Below are 21281 nucleotides of genomic sequence, written 5' to 3' on the forward strand. Positions count from 1 at the left end.
CAACAGCATAAGAACCTTTAAAGAAAAAAATTGTTACAGCTGACAAATCCTGCAATAAATCTGCAGTGTGTCTACTTCCTGCATTCATGGAAGCAGCCATATTGTTAACATCCTGTGTCTACTAGTTAGTGGCAGCCAGCTGATACAGCTGTGGGATCAAATTACAACTTGTGATTAGACACAGATGAGAGGGAATTAGACAGACTAAACTGTCTAACTACATACAGGGTGCATTTCTATAAGCTTTTCTTCTGTCATGTTCAAGAGTTCAGGTCCACTTTAAAGTACTTTAAAGTACTCACCGATGCTCCGGCCCCGCCTCCAGTTCACTTCTGGAATTTCTGACTTTAAAGTCAGAAAACCACTGCGCCTGCACGCCCGTGTCCTCGCTCCCTCTGATGTCACCAGGAGTGTACTGCGCAGACACAGACCATACTGGGCCTGCGCTGTGCGCTCTTGATGACATCAGCGGGATCGAGGACACGGCAACGCAGGCGCAGTGGTTTTCTGACTTTAAAGTCAGAAATTCCAGAAGTGAACTGGAGGCGGGGCCGGAGCATTGGTGAGTGACTGCGCCAACACAGGATGTCTGCGGGGGACCGTTAGAAGCCCCGGGTAAGTTCGACTCATTTTCCCCTGACCCCCCTACAGTATCCCTTTAAGGGAACCTAAACTGAGAAGGATATCGATTTTTCCATTTAAAATAATACCAGTTGCCTGACTCTCTTGCTGATCCTGTGTCTCTAATACTTTCAGCCACAGCCCCTAAACAAGCATGTAGATCAGGTGCTCTGACTAAAGTCAGACTGGATTAGCTGCATGCTTGTCTCAGGTGTGATTCAGCCAATACTGCAGCCAGAGAGACCAGCAGGACTGCCAGGCAACTGGTATGATTTAAAAGGAAACATCCATATGCCTCTCAGTTACGGTTCCCTTTAATGAAACATGGTTAAAACAGCATGAGGTTTGATCAATATTGCAAAAAATACTTTGATTGCTGATCCAGCTTCTATTCTGATGTCCACGTATTCCCTGCATTGACACTTCAAATAAAAAGCTAGCAGAGCTGTTCTCTGTGCACAGTGTTTGCACATGCTATTTGCACTTGGATAGACATAGGCCTCAATTCACTAGAGGCAGTTCAGTAAAATAATTTAGTTCGGTAAAATACCGCATTTTACACTTTTTTTCCAAATTCACTAAAGATTTCCTGCATGTGGTAGAAGTTTAGTAATATACAGGAAAAAAACATGCTTCACTTCACTAAGCCCTGCTCGGTAAGTCTCACCAGCTGTGGAATGTCAGGCAGGAAACTAAAGATGGCCATACACTGGCCCGATTTGCCGCCGTTTCGACAGCAGATTCGATCACTGGGATCGAATCTGCTGCCAATCGTTCGCGCTACACGCCGAATTTCGATCCATTTCATCCGATCCCGACGATCACTCCGTACGGAAAATTACCGTCAATCGCCCGCGGGTAGGGAGCGCGTCGCTAGCGGCGTTCGATTGCCCGACGACCGACGCAATAGAGCGGCAATACATTACCCCCGGTCACCGCTGCTCCGTGTCCGCGCTGGTCTCCGGCATGCTTCAGTTCCTCCTGCCCGGTAGGAAGTTTAAACAGTAGAGGGCGCTCTACTGTTTAAACTTCCTGCCGGGCAGGAAGAAGCAAAGCATGCCGGACCTGGAGACCAGAGCGCAGACAGAGCAGCGGTGACCGGGAGGACTCGCGCCGGCGGAGCAGGTAATGTATGCAGCGGGGGAGGGGAGCGGCGGCAGCAGCACCACCACCACCACAACAGATTGTGAACGGTTTCAGGCTGAAATCGGTTCACAATCTGTTTGCAGTAAAGGCAGCCATACGATCCCTCTCTGATCAGATTCGATCAGAGAGGGATCTATCTGTTGGTCGAATCTGATGGCAAATCGACCAGTGTATGGCTACCTTAAGAGTCTTCCCACAAGTGGTGTGCATGAGTTGGGGTTTTCTGTCCAGTGCATCCCTTTAGATGTGCTGCAGCCACTAGAGGGAGCTCGTCTGTGTATCAGTATACAGATATGCACATCTAAAGGGATACAGAAAAGCCTTTTAAAATGTCTCCTCTGCTGTTCTGAAGTCCTGCCCTGCAGAGTATCGGATCAAATGGGGTGAGAAGCAGGGCTGTGTGGCTCTCCCTATTGCTGCCTGGCTGTCTGCTACATCTGTTAATTTTACCGCATGGAGATTGTTAGTTACCGGCTGGCCAGAGCTAGAGATAAATACCAATAGCTTTTACTTGATTTATCAAATGCTTTAATCTTTGTAAATTGACATTTAACTTGGATGTGGATGCATGCAGAAATATTTTTAGTGTCAAATAGCTCAAGGAAACATTGAAGTTATGATTAGCACACAAAAATGTTAGTGTATTATTTTAATGATTTTTTTAAATCTGGATTTTCATACTTATATTTGATTGATTGATTAAGGTCTTAAAATCAGGTCATGCATAGTTCACACAAATACTAAGATGAGTCATACCCCCCGACCGTACAGAATTTTTTGGAATGGTCGTGTTTTCTTGGAGCCACATGGAGGACAATCTGGGGTCTTCACCACTGTGGATTTGGTCTAATTTGTCCAGATTATTCATTCAGGTTTATTGGAAGGTCGTAAAGAGGTTAGACAGGTTAATGCCAACAGTTTAATAAAAACAGCTTAAATCACAGAAGAGACACTTAAAGTGGATCCGAGATGAACTTTTACTCATTGCATAAGTGTGTTCCTTTCCTATTGTTTATAGGGCATTCCTCAAGCCAAATACTTTTTTGTTTTTGTTTTAATACTCTAATTCCCTATAAACTAAAAAAGCCTCGCCCAGAGTTTTTCAGAGAGCCTTAACAGTAGCAAGGGCTCATGGGAGCTCAGTCTGGGCAGGAGGAGAGGGAGGTATTACTAGCCAGAGATTTCAGAGGCACAGGGGAGGAGGGGGGGGGGGTAGGTTTCTTTTTCACAGAAGATGCAGGTAATCTTGCCTGTTTGTAATGTTTGTAATCTGCTGTCGTATCACAGGAAGAAATAATCATATTCTATGAAAGCTGTTTGCAGCTAAATTTGCTGTGTAAACTATCTAAACTTTAGATAAGATATATAGACAAGTTACTTGTTATAGTTAGTTTTTCATCTCAGATCTGCTTTAAGCCAGGAATTTAAAAAAATCAGTTTACTTACCTGTGGCTTCTACCAGCCCCCCCCCAGCCATCCCACGCCCTCACAGTAACTCACGGAGCCTCGGTCCCCCGCCGCCAGCCAGTTAATTTCCTCTGCGAAGAAAAATCTTTGTGGCCAGGCCTATCAGCGAAAACGAAACTAGCTGGCCGCGGGGGACAGGAGGCTCCGTGAGTGACTGCAAGGGCACGGGACAGCTGCAGGGGGCTGGTAGAAGCCCCAGGAAAGTAAAACTGATTTTTTTATTCCTGGCTTAAAGAGGAGCTGTTAGGTATAAGGTCTCAGAGAAAATAAACACATATATCAGTAGCTAAAGATTGGCTGTACTTACATTACATATGCATTTCACTGTCCACGTTTGGATTTCACAGAATTTGTATATAGTATATGCAGAGATAGATGCTCCTGACAGCTCATGGCAGGCTCCATGTTTTTCTGTCAAATGTGTCGTCATGTCCTGCCTGCTTCCTGATCACAGATAAGCTCCTACTTGAACAACACAGTGTGCAGTGAATATTAATGAGCCATGTGGCTAGGAACAATAGCTGACTCCTGCAGTGTACTCTGCCCGAGATTTATCAGTGCTACGCGCTGGACTGATTAGAAGCTCCTGTACCGTCTCATTAGCAGCCGAGGGGAGGGCCCCAGAATGCTTTGCAGTTTAGTATGCGGCTTGCGTCCTTATGGTTCTATAACAGCCTTTCTGATAAGCACACATCAAAGGTAACTGAGATTTTTATTTTCACTAATTGCTTTATGACTTCCTTCTAAACTGTTTAACACAGGAGAATAGAGGTTTAAATTAGCTTCTGCAGCCTGACAGTTACTCTTTAAGTGTCCCTTTAATACAATGTCCCACCAATTTAATGCAAGAACAGATACAGTAAGTGATTAAGTTATTTTTTTTACCAGAAATACACACACAAAAAAACCTCACAAAAAACTTACAGATTCTTCGTCTGACCACTCATCCTCCTCTGATGGCTCTAAAGTAGAAGAAAAAAAAAGAGCTGTGAATTAAATCGTAATGACAGGCCAAATTTTTATTTTTTACATCTGTGAGGTGGGGGTGGGGGGTGAGCTGTTAAAAAAATATCTGCGATTGCTGCCTGAAGGCGATCTGGCAGGTATGCCATTTGATTGCTGTGCCAGATCTAAGTGCTGCCCTCAAGACTGGTTTATAAGCCTGCCCCAAAATTAGCAAGGTTTGTTGTAAGTCTTTCCAATCAATGTGAGGCCAGAAACCCACTACACACGATTTTCTGAGCGTTTTGCGATTTGAAAACTATTGCTAATGTAATGCTATGGGTGTGATCCTACTTGAGCAATGTGATTTTATAAAAATCCCCCATAGCATTGCATTTGCAAGAGCTTTTTCAAATCACTAGTGATTAGAAATTGCTCCTAGAGGGTTTCTAGCCTAATGTTTGTCTGCAAGTTGCCCAGCATAGGTTTAAGTTTTTTCTATAGTGTTGATGTGTTCGAATTTGAAACTGCTGATCAGAACCTAAGTCTTTACACATATGGAATCTGGATACTGCACTCCACTATGGCTTCCAGCTCACGGATACTTCCTCTTTCAGGCTGTGAAGGAGCAAGTATTGGATCATGCAGTTCAGTCTCCTATTTGAAAGGGTTCTAAATCCATAGAATGCACAAACTGTGATCTTTAGGTTTACCATTTACCTGCATCAGTGTTTTCCTTCAGCTTACATCTGGAAATATGCCTGAAGAAGCGGACTAGATCCCAGAAAGCTTGCATCATTTAAATCTATCAGTTAGCCATTAAAAAGGACCCTGAGCACGCAAAAGAAATGAAACTGGTACTTATCTGGGGCTTCCTCTAGCGACCCCCTAGCTCCTCTCCTAGTCCCACTGGTGCCTCCATTACCGGCGACTTTCGGGCAGAAGGTCGGCCAGTTCTTCCTGAACAGACGCTCCATGTCATCACGCCAGCCACTATGCATCATCGTGCCAGCCGGCGTGAAAGTCCTGTGCATGCGCGGTTCAGAGTTAGAAAACCCCACATGCGCAGGACTGTCAAGCCGGCCGACGCGATGCGGGCAGCGTGATGACGTGGAGCGTCTCCGTTCAGGAAGAACCGACCGTCCTTCAGCACGAAAGTCGCCGGTAACAGAGCTGCCAGCCTGGACCGGGAGAGGAGCCAGGAGGACGCCGGGGGACCTCGCGGCCTACAATGGGCTGAAGGAAGCCCCAGTTTTATTTTTTTTAGGGTTCCTTTGAAAGGTATTACTTTTACAAAACTTTGTTTTTTCTACCTACACAATTTGTTTGGCTAACACGATACAGAAACTTTTCTGCTACGACCGTAATTGCAACACTTTACGTAATCGTAATTTGCAGATTATGATCATTATTACCCGTATGTACTTTTTCCAGTTAAAGAGAAACTCCGACCAAGAATTGAACTTTATCCCAATCAGAAGCTGATACCCCCTTTTACATGAGAAATCTATTCCTTTTCACAAACAGACCATTAGGGGGCGCTGTATGACTGATTGAGGTGAAACCCCTCCCACAAGAAACTCATGAGTATGTACTCCTGGCAGTTCTCTGTCTGTGAACCTTGCTGCATTGTGGGAAATAGCTGTTTACAGCTGTTTCCAACTGCCAAAAAAACATGCAGCAGCTACATCACCTGCCAGCAGTAAAAATGTCACCATGTAATAAATGTCAGAATGTAAATCAGGGATTTAAAAGATTTTACAATAAGCAAACACTGACTAAATCATTTATACATAATTATTGTAAAAATGAAGCACTTTTTTTATTACATTATTTTCACTGGAGTTCCTCTTTAAGTCTGTTTTTACCTGGTCCATAGTCTCTTCTTGGCACGGTTGGTGGAGGTTTGTTTGTTAAACTGTAAACAGATATGAATAATTTCTTGTAAATAAAGTTTTAGTACAGTAGTGAAGAAAACACACTGCTTAGATAAAAACACAAAGTCGGCAGTAAATATTAGTGTATCCTGAGGCATATTAATGCTACACATACTGCACAACAGGTTAGCTTAGCTGGGATTAAAAAAAAAAAAAAAAAAAAAAAAGAACAGGAAAGAAGGTTGAAACTGGCAATAGAAATGCACACCTTGCCTTGTTTGTAGTTTAGATGTGGTTTGTGTTTAGTTATTGTATACAGCGCTGTTTATTGAAATGGTTTTATTGTCCCTGTAGGGATATTTACTTGACATTTGTTATTGGTTTCTGTAATCGGATTCAGTTATGGTGTTATCCACAAGGCGTTTCATCCGCTGTGCGATATATTTACTGTAAAGGCCTACACTCACGCCACAATTTTCCACAATCTTGCAGCACAGGTGCAGGTGCACGATCACGCAAACGACCTTTAGCGTCGCGCGACTATAACAACCGCCATGGCTGATTGGATCTTTAGGATCCCTGAGGACTCCCACACAAAGTGCCAAGGACTCCCACACAAAGTGCCACGATCGCTTGAAGTCTCGTTCGCACATAGCGGGTGGCAGGAAGATAGAACAGGGAGCGCTCATCGTCAGGGAAACGCCACTGGATCCATCTTCCTCCATCACTAGGCAAGTATTCAGCTTAAAGGGGAACTGAAGAGAGAGGTATATGGAGGCTGTCATGTTTATTTCCTTTTAAGCAATACCAGTTTCCTGGCAGCCCTGCTGATCCTCTGCCTCTAATACTATTAGCCATAGCCCCTGAACAAGCATGCAGCAGATCAGGTGCTTCAGTGGTTCAGACTTTAAAGTCAGATCTGACAAGACTAGCTGCATGCTTGTTTCTGGTGTTATTCAGATCCTACTGCAGAGAAATAGACCAGCAGGGCTGCCAGGCAACTGGTATTGATTAAAAGGAAATAAATATGGCAGCCTCTGTATACCTCTTACTTCAGTTCCCCTTTAAGGCAGGGTAAACACTTATTAAAATTCGCATGAGAATTTCACTGCTGCTAAAATTTGCTAAATTGTGCCTGCACATGTACGAAAAAAAAACCCTACATCTTGCAGCATACATTCGCCAATCGCATGCAAATTCCCATTGACTTTCATTAGCAAAAAAAAAAAAAGTGTAAAAATTGGAGCAAATTTTAACAAAAATGCATGCAAAAATGTTTCTGTTTCTCAGTGATAAGTGCCTCAAGGCAATGCTCACAAATGAACACTTTGGCACGGGTCCCACTTGATTACGCCTAAAATGGCTGCATATTTCCACGGACGATTATTTGCAGTCTTGGCACACTTGGCTGACAGCAGCTGACTGTCGGCAATAGAGAACCACATGCGGTGTGTGGAAAAAAGCAACAGAACCGATTACCGGTATATCCCCCCCCCCCTCCCCCCCAGCAGGAAAATGCACTTTTTACTACTGTGTTTAAAAATCTCCACAGGGAAACATTCCATGCATTTCACTTCACACATGCAAATCTCAAGTGTGAGCCTCGCCTTCATATTCATTTTAGTGCCTGTGCTTGCTGTGTAGAGCTGCCATTCCGCTACGCTCTTCCTTAAAGAAAACCTGAACTGAAAATTAAAAGTCAAAATAAGCACACACTAGTCATACTTACCTCCCATGTAGTCTACTCCTCAGTGTCTTTCTCCTCTCCCGCTTCCTGTTTGTTCACTGTGATCAAGGGAATTTTCCGTCCTCCATTTTGAAAATGGCCATTACCCATAACAGCTTTCTGGTCAGCACACTGTTATACTGTAACATCGCCCACTTGAGCCATAGGGAAACATGGACATTACCTGGTACATCAGTTTTCCTCTCAGCTATAACTGACAGCAACTGATATTTTACTAACAGCAACTGATATATTTCAGATCTGACAAAATGTCAGAACTGGAAGGGATTATTATCAGAAGAAAATGGTGAGCTTCTGAGAGGAACTGATGGCAAGGTAACTATGTAATGTTCATTTGAAGTTACCTCATGTGTTTATTTTAAATATTTTTACTCCGTACAGGTTCTCTTTAAGGCTGCTTACACACTAAGACATTACAGGCGCACGTTGGTGCAGCCTGTAACGCTCCCCAACGCACAGCAATGTAACACAAGTGGGCTGTTCACACTGCCCACGTTGCTGCACGTTCTTAAGGCAGTGCAGCATGCTACGGCGTTAGAGCGGCTTAAGCCGCGTTAGTCTGTCTGCACATGCGCAGTCATGTTGGGGAGGAGCGGAGAGCAGCCAGGCACATGGCTAATTAATATTCACTGCGTGACGTGCAGTATTTACTTCCCGGAGCGGCCGCTCTGTGCGGCGATTGGCCGGCGGGACCACGTGATGCCGCATGAGCACAAGAGTACGCATTACGGCATCACGGACGCCAGAGTAAGCTGCACAACGCGGCTCACTCTGACGTCCACATCGAAGAGCACCAGGCGTCGTGTTAGGTGCACGTTATGCGACCTTAACGTGGCACCTAACGCAACGTCTTGGTGTGCAAGTAGCCTAAAGTGTACCAGAGTTGAAAGCCTGTGACAGTTTTACACATACCTGGGGATTCCTCCAGCCCCATGCGCACAGATCGCTCCAACGCCGCCGTCCTCACACTTCTCAGTCTTCTGTACAGAGTCCCGTAGCTTCCTCCAGTCGTGGCCAGTCTGCGCAGGAGAAGTGCGCTCTCTACGTATCTCTCCGCCGGCCAGAGCGATACGTAGAGAGTGCACTTCTCTTGCGCAGAATGGCCGCGACTGGGTTACATAAAAGTTCATGAAAGCTAAACGGAGGCTTGTTTGTTTTATCTTTCACATGATCTGCGGCAGTTTTTGATCATTACTGGCAAGGCCGGGGCGGAAGTTCACGATCTTTATTTACAGCGCTTAACTCCCAGGTGCATATCCTCAAAGCAGATAAAAACGGCGCTGGAAAAGCGCTGGTAAAAATGGAGCTGCTGTGGGTGACAATGGTAATAGTTGCAATTAGCAGCAATAAATTATAATTATAGTGCTCGATATTATAGCAGGTGCCTCGTGCCTGATGGGTGCCATATTTATCATTTGACGATAATTGCAGATTTTACTATGGTCGCCCATGATGACGAAAATAGTCATGGGGGGGCTGGGTGCCTTAGGAGTTAAGTGTAGTTCAGGCATAACAGGTGTTAAGGTTAGGCACGGGGTTGGTTAAGTTCCTGATGACTTTTCAATTTAAGGTAATTTGCATTGACTTTAATGCAAGGTGGAATTATTTTCAACACACTAATCACTTGGTTACACTTTGTAATTGAAATTTGTGCTGAAACTGGTGATTAAAGGCAAAGCAGTGATCCAACTCGACAGTACTGATCTATATCTATATCTATATATATCTATCTCTATCTACAGTGGGTTGCAAAAGTATTCGGCCCCCTTGAAGTTTTCCACATTTTGTCACATTACTGCCAAAAACATGAATCAATTTTATTGGAATTCCACATGAAAGACCAATACAAAGTGTTGTACACATGAGAAGTGGAACCAAAATCATACATGATTCCAAACATTTTTTACAAATAAATAACTGCAAAGTGAGGTGTGCGTAATTATTTAGCCCTCTGAGTCAATACTTTGTAGAACCACCTTTTGCTGCAATTACAGCTGCCAGTCTTTTAGGGCAGGGGTCCCCAACCACCGGGCTGCGGGCCACTGCCGGTCCGTTGGCAGTTTCCAGCTGGGCCGCGGCAGGTCTGTCATCTTGCCCCTCCTCCCCGCGGCCGCCGCTCCTGTCCTGTTACCTTATGAGCGGCGGCCGCTTCCGGATTCCCCCCCAGGCGCTGCTCTCCATCCAGCATCTCCGATAACATGAGCAAAGACGCGCTGCTGTAAGGAGGGAAGGAGGCGGGGAAGCAGTTTCCATGGTAGCGGTGATGCATATCGCCGGTACAGGAAGCCGCTGCCCCGCCTCCTTCCCTCCTACAGCAGCGCGTCTTTGCTCATGTTAATGTTATCGGAGATGCTGGATGAAGGAGAGCGGCGCCTGGGGGGGAATCCGGAAGCGGCCGCTACTCATAAGGCAACAGGACAGGAGCGGTGGCCGCGGGGGAGAGGGGGAGATGACAGACTGGGCACTTTACTAGCTATAGCTGGGCACTATACTAGTCATGCTGGGCACTATACTAGTCATGCTGGGCACTATACTAGTCATGCTGGGCACTATACTAGCCATACTGGGGCACTATACTAGCCATACTGGGGCACTATACTAGCTATACTGGGGCACTATACTAGTCATGCTGGGCACTATACTAGCCATGCTGGGACACTATACTAGCCATACTGGGCACTATACTAGCCATGCTGGGCACTATACTAGCCATGCTGGGCACTATACTAGCTATACTGGGGCACTACCTACCCATACTGGACAATATATTAGCTATACTGGTCACTATACTAGCTATACTGGGGCACTATACTAGCCATACTGGGGCAACTAAACTCCCTATACTGGGGCAACTATGCTAGCTATGCCCTCGAACCCCAGCCCCCCCCCCAATAACCCGCTGCGCACGACACTGTCCACTAGGTCGCGCCCGAGACCCTACCCCCCCCCCATTCTCCAAGCGGTTTTCTTCCAAGATTGCCCTGTATTTGGCTCCATCCATCTTCCCATCAACTTTGACCAGCTTTCCTGTCCCTACTGAAGAGAAGCAACCCCAGAGCATGATGCTGCCACCACCATATTTGACAGTGGGGATGGTGTGTTCAGAGTGATGTGCAGTGTTAGTTTTCTGCCACACATAGCGTTTTGCATTTTGGCCAAAAAGTGCAATTTTGGTCTCATCTGACCAGAGCACCTTCTTCCACATGGTTGCTGTGTCCCCCACATGGCTTGTGGCAAACTGCAAATGGGACTTCTTATGCTTTCTGTTAACAATGCCTTTCTTCTTGCCACTCTTCCATAAAGGCCAACTTTGTACAGTGCATGACTAATAGTTGTCCTATGGACAGAGTCTCCCACCTGAGCTGTAGATCTCTGCAGCTCGTCCACGGTCACCATGGGCCTCTTGACTGCATTTCTGATCAGCTCTCTCCTTGTTCGGCCTGTGAGTTTAGGTGGACGGCCTAGTCTTGGTAAGTTTACAGTTGTGCCATACTCCTTCCATTTCTGAATGATCGCTTGAACAGTGCTCCGTGGGATGTTCAAGGCTTTGGAAATCTTTTTGTAGCCTAAGCCTGCTTTAAATTTCTCAATAACTTGATCCCTGACCTGTCTTGTGTGTTCTTTGGACTTCACGGTGTAGTTGCTCCTAATATTCTCTTAGACAACCCCTGAGGCCCTCACAGAGCAGCTGTATTTGTACTGACATTAGATTACACACAGGCGCACTCTATTTAGTCATTAGCACTCATCAGGCAATGTCCATAGGCAACTGACTGCAATCAAAACATAGGGGGCCAAATAATTATGCACACCCCACTTTGCAGTTATTTGTAAAAAAAATGTTTGGAATGATGTATGATTTTCGTTCCACTTCTCCTGTGTACACCACTTTGTATTGGTCTTTCATGTGGAATTCCAATAAAATTGATTCATGTTTGTGGCAGTAATATGACAAAATGTGGAAAACTTTAAGGGGGCCGAGTACTTTTGCAACCCACTGTATCTATCCATCCATCCATCCATCCATCCAGGATATATAGATATATAGATGGATAGATATATTCCCCGACTTACGAAGGCCCGACCTACAAACAACCCGCCGATACGAACGGCATGGATTCTCTGTTTCCATGGGAACGAGTCAAAAAATGTTTTTCAAAATTAGACTTGTAGTTTTTGAGAAATTTGATTTAAAAAAAAAAATCAAAGAAAACATGGCTTTTAAACTTGTATAAACAGGTACAAAGGGCAGAGGTGACACAGAGGGAGAAACTGGAGGCACAGGGGGGCATAGAGGAGGTACAGGGGACAGAGATGGCTCAATGTTCCGACTTAAGAACAGATTCAGGTTAAGAACTAACCTACAGTCCCTAGCTCTTTCGTTAACTGAGGACTACCTGTGTGTGTGTTTATACATATACACATATACATACATACAGATACAGATACACAGTGGATAGCACTCTCGCCTTGCAGCGCTGGGTCCCCGGTTCAAATTCCAGCCAGGACACTATCTGCACGGAGTTTGTATGTTCTCCCCGTGTCTGTTCTCCAGTTTCCACCCACTACATCTATGCATTTGCTTTACTTGCTACGCTTTGCACCAGGCATCTGCACGGCTTATCTTGCATCAAGCATACATCAGCTGCTGTCTTCCCTGCGATTGGGGGATATTAAGGACTTTCACGTGCTTATGTCCATGTTGTATTAATTGGGATCTATATGGACTTCAATGCCTTGGCTTACCAATATCTACATCTGCATGTGTTTAGCACAAAGCTGTGTTACAGTTTGGCTGACTCCATCTTTTTCCCATAAGAAGTATACATATCCATCTTTGGATTGTGAACTTATACAGATATGTGCTCTTGATATCTCCAGGACACAGATCCATTAGATGTCATTCTATACAATGATGTATCCTTCATCTAAGGTTTGACGTCCATCTCAACAATTATACCATCCTGGTTGCATTACTATATTGGATACCGTATACTCATTTTTTGAAAGCTGGACTCATGTATGGGGAATGTTTGAGGACTGCAGCCTCATTGATTCTCGCTAGGGGGTTACCCTCCGGGGGGTTTGAGTGTTTGTTTTAGATCTTTTCCTTAGATTTTTTCCAGTATGTATTTATGTGCTAGTTTTAATAATGATAGTGTATAATAAAGCTTTTTGTAATTTTTCATGCACCCAATAGCCAACTCTCATTTTCTATTAAGCATTTCTATATTGTTGGCAGGATGCATGGAATTTGATATTATGAATTTTTTGATGTATATAGATTATCGGATAATACTTTTGTGGCCATCCTTTTTCCCAGGGACCTTTGAGCCATTTTTAACATCGACTACAATGGACCTATGACTACGGTAGGAAATAGATTGTGAGCCACTCTGAGGGACAGTTAGTGACAATATATACTCTGTAAAACACGACGTACGATGTGCAGATATAAGGATATTTCTGCAGATATAACAACACATTGATGATCTGGCTGATTGTCAACTCTATAAATTGTGTTTGCATAACACCCATTTCCCCCAATTAAAAGAGATCTAATAAATGATTTGGCTTTCCCACCAAATTTGACTTTAAACTCTGCTAGGGACATTAGATCGTGAGCCCCTTAGAAGGACAGTTAATGACAGGAAAAGTTTTATGTTCCCTGAAAAATGCTATGTAAAACATGAACACTATATGGACTATACTATAAGTGAATCCTAACCATAGTATTAAAATACCACTATTACCAAAAAAAACCACAGACATATAATATGCACATTTCTCTCAAGTAAAATGCATTGTAAATTACGTTTTTCCTTGTTGCAGTTGGTGATAAAAATCTAACTGGTTTTGGACTAGTCTATTTTCTCATAGGGAATTTCTTTATTCATTACAAAAGCACTCCCTGGAGAGGATCTATTACAAAAGATGCCAGCAGGCCTCTCTGCTTGTTTGCATGCTATTCCGGCAGATGGATTGAGCAGCCGACATTCAGAAGACAACCCCGAGAGACCCCCCATGAGGATATTGGTCTTTGGCCTGGCTGGATGCCGGCTTCATCCATTCATCGGCTGCTGCTGCTCCACCACAGCAGGGACACTTCTGGCTCAGCCCCTCCATGATGCCAGTATCTAATCCAGATGTAAGGGCCTCCACGGCCGAATGCTTCTGCGTCAGCCAGATTCTCTTGACCTGACCAACCCTGCCGACTGCTGCCCAGGAGTCGGGACCCACCACAGAAATGAACATTACTGCACCTATTGAACTGAACACTTACCCCAGCACTGCCAGATGTCAGCAATCGCGATACTCGCCGGCGTCAGCTATCACAGGTTTCTTTCGTGAAGAGCTGGGCATTCACCTCCCTCTGATTCTCCCCCCCTTCCCCGGTCTCCTTAGGGATGACAGATGATTGCCAAGTGCGACTGGTGGCGCCGTAGTATGGAAGCCTCGGCTCTTGGCTTTCGGCATTGACCCCCCCATCCTTCCAGAACCTGTATGAGCCAAAACCAATTCCGGGTACAACCCCCCATTTGTACTTGGCAGAATAAAGGATTTTGATTCTGAGATGTATTAGTCTAAAACCTGCTGTCAGATTTTTTTATTGCCTATGGTAAATGAAGGCAACATAGAAAAAAATTAATTTATATTGTATTTTACTCTGGGACAAATGTACTTCATATATACAGTGCTGCCCATAATAATTCATACTCCTGGAAAATTTTGACTTAAAGAAAACCTGTAATGAGAAAAAGTTCCCCTGAGGAATTCTCACCTCGGGTTGGGGAAGCCTCCGGATCCTATCGAGGCTTCCCCCCGTCCTCCTGTGTCCCATGGCGGTCTCGCTGTGCCCCTCCGAAGATCGGAGATGTAAATATTTACCTTCCCGGCTCCAGTGCAGGCGCAGTATCGGCTCTCCGCTCGGAGATAGGCGGAAATAGCCGATCGCTGTCGGTCCGCTCTACTGCGCAGGCGCAAGTCGCCTGCGTAGTAGAGCGGACCCAACAGAAATCGGCTATTTCCGCCTATCTCCATGCTGAGTGCCTCAACAGCGCCCCCGCTGGAGCCAGGGAAGGTAAATATATTAGCTATATCGAGTTTGTTGAGCCTGGATTGCGGGAGAGTTCGGGGGAGCCAGCGTTGGGCTGCCTGCAGCTACAGCGGAGGGGGAAGCCTCATTGGGACCGTGAGTCTTCCCCCTCCCGAGGTAAGCACCCCCCATGGGATTTTTTTTGTTGTTACAGGTTCTCTTTAAAGTTATACAATACAATAACATTTCTATAGCCCTTTTTTCCCATAGGATTCAAAGCGCGTAGGCTCTCTCACATTCAGTAATTGATAGTAAGATGAAATGTTAACACAACAAAATTATATTTCTACAAATGCCAAACTGAACAGGTGGGTTTTCAGTCTGGATTTAAAAACGTCCAGGGATGGAGCTGTCCTGATCTACTGAGGTAAGGAGTTCCATAAAGTATGAACGGCATGACAGAAAGCTCTGGGACCAAAAGTTTTCAGGTGGACTCTGGGTATGACTAGATTATTAGAACCTGTGCATCTGACATTGCAGGGATTGCTACAGCATTTCCTTCAAGCTTTTATTTACATTTGAGTAAAAAAGTGTCCAGTCCAAAATTATTCATACCGTTAGACTGTCACAGTCTGTGTGAAAATTCAAAGTTCTATACCATTCCAAATAGTCCAGGCTGTTCTACAGCATCCTAATTACCCTTGTTAATTGGGAATAGGTGTTTTAATCCACTCAATAGATAGAAAACAGCAGCCCTCTGCAGATGGTTTGAGGACAGTCATGGCTAAGACAAAGGAGCTCAGTGAGGACCTGCGGCTGCGCACGGTGGCTGCTCACAAATCAGGAAAGGGCTAAAAGGCCATTTCTAAAAGTTCCAGTGGCTACAGTGTAAAGTATTATTAAAAAATACAAGATGTTCTGCACTGTGGAAAATCTCAGAGGACGTGGTCGGAAGCCAAATATGACACCCATGCTGGCCAGGAGGATAGTGAGAGAGGTGAAAAATAATCCAAAGATCACCACCAAGGCCATCCTGATGAATCTGGGCTTTGTTGGTAGCAATGTCTCAAGGCAGACAATCCAACGGACAGTCGGACACTGCACACTGATGGGTTCCACAGATGCAGACCAAGGACGCTGCCACTTCTACAGATATGGCACACAAAAGCTTGCTTGGCCTTTGCAAATGCTCATCTGGACAAAGAAGAAAACTTCTGGTCTTCTGTGTTATGGTCAGATGAAACAAAAATTGATTTGTTTGGTCACAATAATGTTTCCTTCATGTGGCGTAAAAAAGGAGAAGACTTCAACCCAAAGAACACCATTTCCATTGTCAAACATGGTCGTGGGAGCCTAATGCTTTGGGGTGTTTTTCATCCAATGGACCAGGGAACCTAATCACAGTAAGCAGCACCAAAAAGAGCAATACATGAGGATTCTCAGCGACAACATCAGGCAATCGGCAGAGAAACTTGGCCTTGGGCACCAATGGATATTGCAGTATGACAATGACCCAAAACGCACAGCAAAAGTGATAAAGAAATGGTTAGCAGACAACAACATTAACGTTTTAGAGTGGCCCAGCCAGAGTCCTCACCAGATTCCAATTGAGAATCTGTGGAGGGAGCTAAAGATCAGGGTGATGGCAAGAAGACCCTCCAACCTGAAAGATTTGAAGCTCATTGCTAAAGATGAATGGGCAAAAATACCTGTGGAGACATGCAAGAAGCTGGTCTTCAATTATAGGAGGTGTTTGATTGTTGTAATAGCCAATAAAGGCTTTTCTATTGATTATTGAGAAGGGTATGAATAATTTTGGACTGGACACTTTTTGCTCAAATGTTAATAAAAGCTGAGAAATGATTTTTTTCCTACAATAATGCCTCTTGTACATTGTCGTCTTATGTTTTGGGAGACATCCATGTCATTTCCCGTCAAAAAAATGACTTGCTGGTTGAATAAAAGTAACAAAGTCAAAATTTGCCAGGGTTATGAATAATTATGGGCAGCACTAAATGTACTGTATTTTAATTGTTTTTTTTTACGCAATAGTGATCCTTTCGTATACTGCTTTATAATTATTTAATAATAATTTGTTAGGTGCCCTTTTCTGTCAAGCTAAAACCGTAACCCAGAGAAAGCTGCTTACAAGCTCGCCTGGTGGTGAACCTGGATGAGCTGAATTTTATTTTGAGAGCGGAGTTAGCCTCCTTTTATATTACTTACAAGACAGACAACCAGGATTTTTTATTTTTCTTTACGCTTTGTTTTTTTTCTGAGGGAAAGACTGGGCGGCCGAGCTGTCCCTGCAGTGAGGGACATTAAACGCAGCTGGATACCCGGACAGCTCTGCATGAATGGACACTGCCGTTACACACTTTACAGAACGCCTGAAGGAAGGGGAATATAGAAGGTGTTATTGCCGACTACTCTGTGTCCGAATCACTGACAGAAAATCTGCAGATCAGGTGTTCTGTGGCATACTAATTGTGGTTGTGTCATTCAGAAACGAAGTCAAATAATTATGCAATACGTGACTTAAATCGGACCTCCAGTGTAAAAATAAAACCCACACTACCAGCACAGGCAGCAGAAGTTATAATACAATAGCAGGGAAAAAAAATAAAATAAAAACTGTACCATTAAATTTAGGTTGGTGGTTAGCCCCACCCACTTTTTGAAAAAATGCCATGGCAGTGTTCTGCTTCTCCAAAGGCTGCTGAGTGATTGTGTTATCTGTGGGTGGGAGGAGCCTCATAGTGCGGCCTGAGGGGTACTCTGCTTCTAACTGTGCCACCGAGCCAGCCTGTCACAGAGGAGAGAGATACAGAGAGAAGTAGTGCAGTGCCAGCCACCGTGTGTTGCATCCCAAGCTGCCGCAATGCTTTTCTGCTGCGGGAACAGTTTAGCGGGAGCAGATAAGCCTGCCTCTGTGTAATGTTTACAAACATGGCTGCTGTCATTGTATCACAGGAAGAAATATTCTTATTCTATGAAAGCTGTTTGCAGCTAGATATGCTGTGTAAACTATCTAAACTTTAGATAAGATATATAGACAAGTTACTTGTTATAGTAAGTTTTTCATCTCGGATCCGCTTTAAGTTGACTTTAAAAATTCTGTTATTCCTCTATTTTAATTAGTTATATTACCAGAAATACAATTGTATTATGTTTAATTGGCTGATGTACTGGAAGTTTTCCTACTATAAAGGTGAAATATAGAAATGGACTTTGATAGAATGATATTAGTGGGGCGTGCTCCTATTCATAGCCAAACCATAGCATTCCACTGCAGCAAGTACAGACATGTCATCTGATCTCCCGCAGTGCACTACTCTGCAAGAGCATTAGCTGGATTTAAATAATTAATGACTTGAAGTAGGGTTTAGTGCACACAGGTGATAAATACAGTCAGGTTACCTGGCACTGACTGGGATCAGCTGAGGCTGGGTAACTGTGTGACTTGAGTTGAGGCTTAATGTTAAAAATAGGCCTAGCTAATACAGTACTATACCCCACTATATACATACCAATAACTCTGCATTAAAGAGCCAATTTAAAAACGAGTTTTTACCTTTTATTTATGTGAGGCATGTTTGCCCCTGTTAAAACGCAGCTATCCCGCGGCAGAACAAGGGTTTTTTACCCCCCAAATCCCCTGGGGCACATTGCGGGGCTTTTTCCGCATAGAGGCAGAGCTTTTGGCGGCAGCTCTGCCTCTACACGCGTCCATCAGCACGGATCGCCGCCTCTCCCCGCCCCTCTCAGTCTTTCTTCACTGAGAGGGGCGGGGGAGAGGCGGTGATCAGCCCAGATTGACGCGCATGGAGGCAGAGCTACAGTAGAGAAAGCTCTGCCTCCCCGGGCAGCAAAATCCACGATCAAGAAAGTCATGGATTTTGCACAGGGGGTAAAAAAAATCCTCGTTCTGCCACGGGATATTGGGATTTTAACAGGGGCAAACATGCTTAAAGGAATACTGTAGGGGGGGGGGGGGTTTCGGGGGAAAAGGAGTTGAACTTACCCGGGGCTTCTAATGGTCCCCCGCATGCATCCTGTGCCCGCGCAGCCGCTCACCGATGCTCCGGCCCCGCCTCCGGTTTACTTCTGGAATTTAAGACTTTAAAGTTGGAACACCACTTGCGCATGCGTTGCTGTGTCCTCGCTCCTGCTGATGTCACCAGGAGCGTACGGTGCAGGCACAGACCATACTGGACCTGCGCAGTACGCTCCTGGTGACATCAGCGGGAGCGAGGATAAAACAACGCAGGCGCAGTGGTTTTCAGACTTTAAAGTCTGAAAATCCAGAAGTAAGGTGGGGTGGAGCATCTGTGAGTGGCTGCGCGGGCGCAGGATGTCTGCAGGGGACCATAAGAAGCCCCGGGTAAGTTCAACTCATTTCCCCCCACCCCCCTACAGTATTCCTTTAACATAAATAAAAAGGTAAAAACACATTTTTTAACCACTTGAGGACCCACCCTTTACCCCCCCCCTTAAGGACCAGCGCTGGTTTGATTGATCTGTGCTGGGTGGGCTCTGCAGCCCCCAGCACAGATCAGGGTGCAGGCAGGGAGATCAGATCGCCCCCCTTTTTTCCCCCCTATGGGGATGATGTGCTGGGGGGGTCTGATCTCTCCTGCCTGCTGTGGGTGGCGGGGGGGGGGGGGGCACCTCAAAGCCCCCCTCCGCGGCGAAATTCCCCCCTCCCTCTCCTACCTGCTGCCTCCCCCGGTGATCGGGGCTGCACAGGACGCTATCCGTCCTGTGCAGCCAGTGACAGGACGTCCCCTGTCACATGGCGGCGATCCCCGGCCGCTGATTGGCCGGGGATCGCCGATCTGCCTTACGGCGCTGCTGCGCAGCAGCGCCGTACAAATGTAAACAAAGCGGATTATTTCCGCTTGTGTTTACATCTAGCCTGCGAGCCGCCATCGGCGGCCCGCAGGCTATTCACGGAGCCCCCCGCCGTGATTTGACAGGAAGCAGCCGCTCGTACGAGCGGCTGCTTCCTGATTAATTAGGCTGCAGCTGGCGACGCAGTACTGCGTCGCTGGTCCTGCAGCTGCCACTTTGCCGACGCACGTTATGAGTGTGCGGTCGGCAAGTGGTTAAGTGGCCTCAGAGTCTCTTTAAATGTTAAAATGAAGTCACTGATAGTATATTAGCCTTGGGGGAGCCATGGAACCCAGTCCTTAAACATAACAGAGCCCACAAACAGCCTAAGATGTTGGCCTTTACCACTGTGAGTACAGCTGGCGATTTGTGCTGGTTGGTTGAGCTTTCTGGTAAGTCGAGTTCCGGATGACTGGGGCTCTTCTGTAAATTATTACCCTCAGCCATGGGATAAGTCTGGCCTGATCTAACTAAAAAAACGTAGATACTTACCTCGGTAGTGGAAAGCGTCTGGATGGTCCAGAGGCTTTCCTGATCCTCTTACACCCAACAATTCTAATAAAGAGTCTCTTAAAACATTACAGTTGAATAAGTTTCTTCCAGCAGCATACCTCCCAACTTTTTGAGATGAGAAAAAGGGACACTTAAGTCACGCCCCTGCCACACCCCTGGCCACGCCCTCACCACAACTCTAGTCACGCATACCATAAAGATTTCATAAGAAAAATATGTTGTTTTATAATTCATACCACACTGGTCCTCTCTATCCTGGTTCATTTTCCTTCGTAGTAACATTTTAAAATTAGTAATATATCAATTTAAAGGATGGGAATAAAGTTTAGAGTCAATCAAACACATTTTTAGTATAGAAATATATATATTTATATAGCAAGAGGGACAAAGTCCTGAAAGAGGGACAAATGAGGGTGAAAGAGGGACAGGGCTCCCAAAAAGGGACTGTCCCTCCGAAAAAGGGACAGTTGGGAGCTATGCAGCAGCCGTGCTTCCGGCTTTGGACAAGAGTATCCCTACTGGCCATGCATGTGTAAGGCGACACAGGGAAGGCGACAGGCGGCACCATTTTATTTGAGGTCTTCTATCGACCATTTTATGCGCGCTACTTTTTCGGGGTTCCCAGTGCACGGGCCCCGTATGTGAGTTTTCTTTTATCCTTGTTTTTAATGGTTTTACTTGTTATGTAATAAAGACGGTTTACACTTAGATGTGCCGTACATCTCTTTCATGTCACTATCCTACTGGACTCCCCTTTGGTGAGTCTCTGCGATCTCAGGATATCTACTATATTCCGGAGGAATCTGTAGTGTGCAACATCGCTGGTGAAACGACACCATTTGAAAGTTCTGCGGACCACCTATCAAACTCGTTTACAACCTTATAATGTGGGTTGTTGGAATCTGGTAAGCCTTGCTTCTTTACCCTTTTGTTCGAAGATCCTGTATACCAAAAAATGATGAAAGCTGTATTACTATAGACCTGCGCTGACTTTATATATTCATTGCTTGTGTGGACTTTTGGACATTGTCCTTCTCGG

The 21281-nt window shown here is 45.2% G+C and overlaps 1 protein-coding gene across 7 annotated transcripts in view; it reads right to left on the reverse strand.

Moving 5' to 3' along the window:
* The window catches only part of BLNK (B cell linker), a 319789-nt gene that overhangs the window by 64657 nt on the left and 233851 nt on the right, over positions 1-21281 (reverse strand). For 6 of the 7 annotated variants that reach the window (XM_068258679.1, XM_068258680.1, XM_068258685.1 and 3 more), the window contains 3 exons: positions 6045-6094; positions 4159-4196; positions 2524-2613 (listed from right to left, as the gene is read on the reverse strand). In XM_068258679.1, coding sequence (XP_068114780.1) covers positions 2524-2613; positions 4159-4196; positions 6045-6094 — 178 coding nt within the window. The remainder of the gene's footprint in view (positions 1-2523; positions 2614-4158; positions 4197-6044; positions 6095-21281) is intronic. The other variant, XM_068258681.1, reaches the window with a different exon arrangement.

This window comes from Hyperolius riggenbachi, chromosome 10, assembly GCF_040937935.1.
Source record: "Hyperolius riggenbachi isolate aHypRig1 chromosome 10, aHypRig1.pri, whole genome shotgun sequence".
Taxonomy (NCBI): Eukaryota; Metazoa; Chordata; class Amphibia; order Anura; family Hyperoliidae; genus Hyperolius; species Hyperolius riggenbachi.